At 35.6% G+C, this 7073-nt stretch overlaps 1 protein-coding gene across 1 annotated transcript in view; it reads right to left on the bottom strand.

Moving 5' to 3' along the window:
• The window catches only part of LOC132162222 (uncharacterized), an 8446-nt gene that overhangs the window by 1185 nt on the left and 188 nt on the right, over positions 1 to 7073 (bottom strand). The window contains exons 2-7 of the mRNA XM_059572485.1: positions 6698 to 6897; positions 3886 to 4013; positions 2547 to 2656; positions 1686 to 1769; positions 1117 to 1281; positions 29 to 213 (exon numbers count right to left, since the gene is read on the bottom strand). Of these exons, the coding sequence (XP_059428468.1) occupies positions 29 to 213; positions 1117 to 1281; positions 1686 to 1769; positions 2547 to 2656; positions 3886 to 4013; positions 6698 to 6897 (872 nt within the window). The remainder of the gene's footprint in view (positions 1 to 28; positions 214 to 1116; positions 1282 to 1685; positions 1770 to 2546; positions 2657 to 3885; positions 4014 to 6697; positions 6898 to 7073) is intronic.

Genomic DNA, 7073 nt, shown 5'->3' with positions numbered 1-7073 from the left:
TTCCCCATAAATCAAGGCATCACTTTACCTGTGAGGAACAAGTCGCTCAACAATGTTGTTCACAGCAATATTAGAAGCAGCACGTTCAAGAATCTTTGATCCACATTTCACTTCTTGTAAGATGATCTCCACCACCTTAGTGGTTTTTCCAGTTCCAGGAGGTCCGTGCAGCCAAAAATACATTCTTTGATGACAGGGCTTTTGAAATGGCATCTTTCTTTGGAGAAAAGAAAGGGGGAAAGACAAAGTGCCTTAGTATGTGAGAAATGGAGCATGCACAAAAAGTCCAATGCACACATAGAAAAAGGCAAGCATGGATGAAAGTATTCAAACACACTAATACACCATTTTTTTCCAAATATAAGTACTAGTAATACTAAAAATAGCATAAAAAGTGGTGCAACCCTAGTACACAAGTGATATACAAGAGTACATGTGCAAAGAGGACCACAGAGACAAATTCTTCCTGCACACATAAACGTGTGCAAATTTAAGAAACATAATATCAGTTATATTCTAAACTAGCCTAAACATCCATGACATATCTAGTGGAAGTTGCCTCGTCTGACCCAGGATAGCCAAGAAGTAGTTATTAAAACTACATCATATTAGAGTGAGGATCTGGTTGTGGTTTCAAGATCCATTGGGTGCATATGTGACTTACAATCCAAAAAATATTAGGGTTAGCTGAATTAGAAATCCACATTGGAGCGTGACTTAACAATGAAAGAAATTATTGGAGTGTGCTGATTTAGAAATCCACATGTTTTTAATGGGCCGACTGTTTTTGATTTTGAAGATAGTTGAGCATCTATACTCCAAAACTTGAACAATGAATGTATGAACCATAAACAATCCAATTTAGACTGAAGTTGAGAAAATTTTCAGAGTTAAAGGAAGTAGTCTCAAAGTTCGATAGAAACCAACCAGTTCCTATCGGAATTCGTTTAATGGGGTTGTATGTCTCTTATTTCATGATTACATTCACTACAAAGGAATAATTATTTTGAGGGCAAAAAATAGTAAATAATAAAAATATCTTAGTAATAAGAAACAATCTGAATAACGAAAACATCATGATTGAGTACAAGGAAACACAAGATAAAATATACACACCTGAGAGTGATCAAGGTTGGAGTTGAAGGGTGTGAATTTGACATCCTTCTTGGTCACTGTCGGTGACCTCTCACCAAATAAAACAGGAATGAGGTCAGCTGCAGGTCCCTTCTGTACACCTTTACTCAATTGTATCAAAGCATCCTTCATTCTGCGGTATATAACCTGCATAGATAATTAGTGTTTGCAGCACTTATTTTTTCCAATGAATATCCATAAGCACATAGTAAATTGGATGTTGATACAACCCCAGCATAGACCATGAGACACAAGAATTTTTATACCAAATCCCCTTTTGTGGACTTTGTAACTTTTAGAAACTAGAAACCAAATTGTAAGTTCACTTACAAATAGATGACAGATATGATTTGGTGTAAGAAAGCATAGTAACTATATTGTTCCCAATATCCAACAGTTTGAACTGCTTATAAACTTGTAAGTGATGTATAGATTCCATCATAGATATTTATTCCCAGTAAAATAAATGATCTAGAAGTAGCTTATTGTCTGCCTTACATAACAATTCAAGCTGATTTGAAATAACATTAAGTAAAATTTTTTGATCATACCTCATTTGCCACTTTCTCTAGACGAAGAGGACTATTCAAACAATTTTCTGGAATGTCATCAAAAGCAACAGTGATTGATGAGTCCTGTTCAATACACACCAAACAACCAGCACAAGAAAGCAGTTACAAAGATGATGATCTACAACTGAAAAGAACATGACTACTGGAACATTTATAACTTCTCTAAGATTATTAACAAACCAAATAACTTATGCATGCTGTGTCAAAAGCGACTTTAACAACTATGTGTAGTTGATAAAATAAAGCCTACTTGAAAAATAGCTTTATCCATTCATGTGGTTTGAAATCCTAATAAGATTAATCTCTTTTGTTATCCATCTTCTTTACTTGTTACAGCAGTTAAAAGGGGCAATAACTCATCATAAGATTTTTTTACATAAATTTAAAACCTGGCTTAGACCATCTCATTGCAATGGAAAAAATGCGTAACATGCATGTCAGAATCTATAACATAGGATGTAATGAAAAGTTGTTTCCAATTGGAGTCGATTATGCACTGGTGCAGTCAATATGTTTTAATATTAATACCTAGAACAATGCTATTTGGATAGTCTTGTATACAAAATTCTATCTTGAACCCTCGTTTCCAACCATGGGTAATGTGTTCTATTTATCAGTATAGACATAAAAGCAAGGATGGAAATTAAGCTTTGTGCAAAGGACTTGATACAAATAACATTATTAATAGCCTGGTAATTTTTTTATTTGTATATAGCCAGGTAAATTTTTTATTTATGCAAACTAGCCCTCCACTTCCCAAGATACAGTACACAAAATTTCAGGAACTAGATATTAAACCATCCAAGTGAAAGACCACTATATATACTAAATGGAACCAACCTTTTCAGGGTTTCCACTGGCAGCAGCAATTTCAGAGAAGCTGATGCCTGGTGACACTGATAATCCAGCCCCATGAAAGGAGATGACTCTTTCCTCTCCAATTTCTTTTTCTACCCGGAAAAAATTAATATTGTCACAAGAGAGGAAAACAGTTAAAAAGAGAAGACGCAAAGTGAAGAAAAGGCATACCTGGGGTGGAGGGGGCATTATGTCATTGCACAACAATACTAATGGATATATATGCCCGGGGGCACCAGAATGTTCAGCAAGCCTTCTCATATTGTCTTCTGAAGAAGCATCAAAGGGTGCTAACCCCCTTATATCAGTATCAAAGTATTAATGACATCTCAAAATGGAGATAAAATATCAAACAAGTATATATATATGAGACTACACCAGAGTCTATAAGTGCAATTAACTTCAAATTCATATTCTTGTTGACTATGATTGTGACTATATTATTCTATCTATCAATCCTAAAAATTTATTGTCATCCTCAACCTGAATACTCGGGTGGTGCTTATCATTCAAAGATTTGATAGACTTTGTATCTTCTTCAGAAGATAGTTCATGTTCACTTTGTTTTTAAAGAAGGCTTTGATCAATTTTTATGATTGTTAATTCTTGTTCTAACATTTTGTTTTTATTTTTTAATTTTCTAATTTCTTGTTTAATTTGGTTTACTTCATGCTGTAAATCTTGGAAGAGTTCTTTTTGAGTTTTCTGCCATGCAAAGGATACAAGCTATCTGTTCATTTGTGGTATTTGCCTTTATGAAGTCACTCTTTAGTAAGCCAAACCCCTCTTCCATCTGGAAAATGACTATATAGAATGATCGTTACAAGAAGGGGAAATGCCAAAACCAGTGGATTTATTGTAGCTATTTGTCAATGAACTCTCCATTTTTTTCTTTTAAATAACACACTTTCTCAAGTGCGCTAGCAACCATGTATGAATGACCTGGCAGCAGTATCAAAAACCAAATAAAAAAATCTTCAATGAAAACTACTAAATGGAGCTGACATACATGTCTTGGGATTGTTTTCCAATCAGGGAACTTCCATGAATTATTAAGAATTAAATTTTGGGGGAAAATACGTAATAGGAAAAGGTAAGAAGATTAAAATAAAGCTGCTTGGGGGATTCTTTCCCCAGGCCAGAATCAAAATTCTCCACTCTCACCCGAACAGGAAGGAAAAAATGAAGTTTTCCACAGTGTTCTAGTTTTCTCAAAAGAAAGGCATACAAACAAGACATTAGAAGAATCCTTCTTCCCTAAATTTTCATTATACTCCCAACATTGACTAGCACGAATAACACAAAAAATTAATTTTCTCACCTCTGAAATCATTGGAGTGAGATAGATTAGCAGGTTGAAGTATGTCAATATTGACAGTAGCTGCAACACCTGATATGACCATACAAGCTAACCGTTTCACCAGAAGTGGGTACTTCAAACCTTGTATCCTATATAAAGAGATAATATACAGTAAGAAATCTAGATGATTGAAAGTACTACAAAACACTGATGGGTGTGTTGACAAATCGATTAAAACCAACAAAAAGTAATTTTTGAAAAATGAAACAAAACAATTACTTTTTGGAGTCTGGTGAAACGCAATAGTAAGCGTAAATTAATAAATTCATGTGTTAAGCGTCCTTCTCATACATGAAATATTAAAAAATATATGCTTCCAGCACCATGTAGAAAAATATTGGCTAGGTTTTTTGGTGTTGTTATCATTGTTATTGATCCTTATAATGGGGGCCATCTGATATAAATAGCCAGAAACAAAAAGAAGCAAAGAGGAGCCTTTAACGGCTTTCTTCTGATCTCAAATGAGTGTTCAGTATGGTTCTTTTTAATTCTAAAACTAACTTTTTTATAAGTTGATTTTGACAGTTGCAGAAACTGTAAATGTGCACATATTATGTGTAACATTAATGTAACAGTAATGTGTATATATAGTGCATTCACTTAAACAAATGATATTGCAATCTTATGAGTGTATAATATTTTATCATAAATAATATTTTCTCCATCATATGACGGTAACAACTAACAAGTATGCCTAGAGGAAAAAGGTGAAGGAGCCAAAGCTTCAGCAGGGAGGAAAATATTTTTCATTCTTTCAGCTTATACATACCTAACCTTGTAATCCTGAAAATGAAAGCAAGACTACAGGTGCATCATTAAAGATTATTATTTGCACTATGTTTGTCTATTTAAGATGTACTTATAACTTCTGATGCAAAGTGAAACATAACCCATGGTATAAAATATCAAGAGATCAAGTAGAAGAGTTTTTGAGAAGTTCCCATACCGGCAATAATCATCATAGGCTGACCAATTCGCTCTCCTCTCAACATCGTAAAATACCTTAAATCCATGTTAATCTTTATTTGGAGTAAAAAATGACCCCACAGTACTTATAAAAAAAAAAAAATGACGCACAGCTCAAACCAACTGGTTACATTTGAGAGCTTTTCAGGTTATAACAAACTTGTATTCTGGAAACATTACATTCATGCATGCAAATACTAAAAAATAATTTTGATAATAACATATTACAAAGACATGACACCTAGATAAGAAGGAAGTTCTCTACAAGATGTACAATTTATGCGCGCCTTCTAAATCTCAAAGACTTTTCTACTTAGTATTATCCTTTGCTCTTGCGTGTAAATTAAAGTGTGCTCATAGAGTGCTAGTCAAGGTTCTCCTACTCATGCTTAACTTCTAAACCGTAAACTTCCACAGATTCCAATCCTCTTCATTAACATTCTGCAACTCTCTATTAACCAGAGAGAAATGCGTAACTATGGTGAGTATATAGTACATCTCATACAGAAGAAATCATAAGCCCCTTCACCATTATATGGTTCTCAAAGCTTTTTAAGACTAAGATTATTATTAGACACATATTGTAACAATCGCACAATTCGCATGGACACTTGGAAAATTATTAGATAGAGCCAATAGAATAAACATGCATGCGGTGCACACACACAAATATTTAAAACCTATATATCTATATATTAAATTGATAACCTTCAGCTGCTAAGAACCCTCAATTTTGCATTCCCTGCAAAGCAGCATTCACTGTAGCATCAATCAATATCATGTTTCACATCTGATGGTAGTGAATAACTTAATAACTTATGAAATTATCATGTTTCACATCATATGATGGTGGTGAATGACTTAATAATTTATGAAATCCAAAGGACAATCTTATGAATTTACAAACTGCCCACGAAATATCCTTATTTGGCAGCAGAAAATGACATTCACAGAGAGATGCATTTGGAACTATGTTGCAGCAAACACATTAATTATTCTAAAGAAATGAGTTCAAATAGTGTGTTAAATCACTGAAACACATTCTCTAGTTTAGCAGAGTCCAGTGAAGCCCTTAAGTTATTAGTTCACACAAGCATATATTTGATTAAAGAAATGCTTGCTAGAAGTCCTAGTCCTGTTACCCACTTACATGCTTCAACAAGGCATCACTCACAGTTAAAGAATAACACTGCATTATATAACCACAGTCCACAGATATTCACTTCGAATAATAAAAACATCAAACATGTGGTATTTATTCAAACATATAAACCTTAGATTGCTCTTCGTACTCCAAGTTTGGTTCGGGCGCAAGGCTCCAATTAGGCGTTGCCGGCTCCGACCCAGGTTTGATCCGGTTGCAAACCTCCAATTACACGTGGCAATACCCAAGGTTTTCTCTCCTTAACAGAATTTCTTGTCTTACATGCACGCACCGCACAGTCTGCACCCTCACCAAGCTCCTCATAGCCTCACCTCTCACTTTGTCTTATACGCACACCCTGCACCCCTCTCATCCTCACCTCTCTCACTGCTCACTGTTTGCTCTCTCATTATTCAGCACTTTTCATCTCACTCTCAGACTCTGTTCATTGTTCATTTTCATCTTTCAACAAATCCCTCTTACCCACTAATCCCACTAATCCATCTACTCAAATACCCATAGATGTCAAAAGAAAATCCCTCTTACCCACTAATCCATCTTCTCAAATACCCATAGACTCGCTCACAGATTCCATGAGACGGCAACACAAAAAAGATTCAACGCATAGGTGAGTTGCCTGCTCCTCACTCAGTTCCGACTCACCCCAGTTGCTCCTCCTCATCCTTCTTTGGGTCGGAAGTTCTGCCATTTTCAAATTCTTCTGAGGGCATCCCTACCGTCGTCACCATGGAAACCTCCGGTGTCAAGAGTTGGCGCGACCAAATCAAGACTGAACCCAGGACTCGGCGTCCGATGGCGCTACTCCTTTGGGAGTCTCTGTTTTCGATCTTCTCTCCGAGTTTCTGAACAACAAGGATGTGAAGATCGTCAGACTGGGAATGGAGAAACCTCTCCAAAAATTGAGAGAGGACTGCGGTAAATCGGAGCTGAGCGAGGAGCACGTAACTCACCTATGCGTTGAATCTTTTTTGTGTTGCCGTCTCATGGAATCTGTGAGCGAGTCTATGGGTATTTGAGA

This window comes from Corylus avellana, chromosome ca9, assembly GCF_901000735.1.
Source record: "Corylus avellana chromosome ca9, CavTom2PMs-1.0".
In the NCBI taxonomy this organism is placed as follows: domain Eukaryota; kingdom Viridiplantae; phylum Streptophyta; class Magnoliopsida; order Fagales; family Betulaceae; genus Corylus; species Corylus avellana.
The sequence above is the reverse complement of the archived record's forward strand: the minus strand, read 5'-3'. Positions and strand labels throughout refer to the sequence as shown.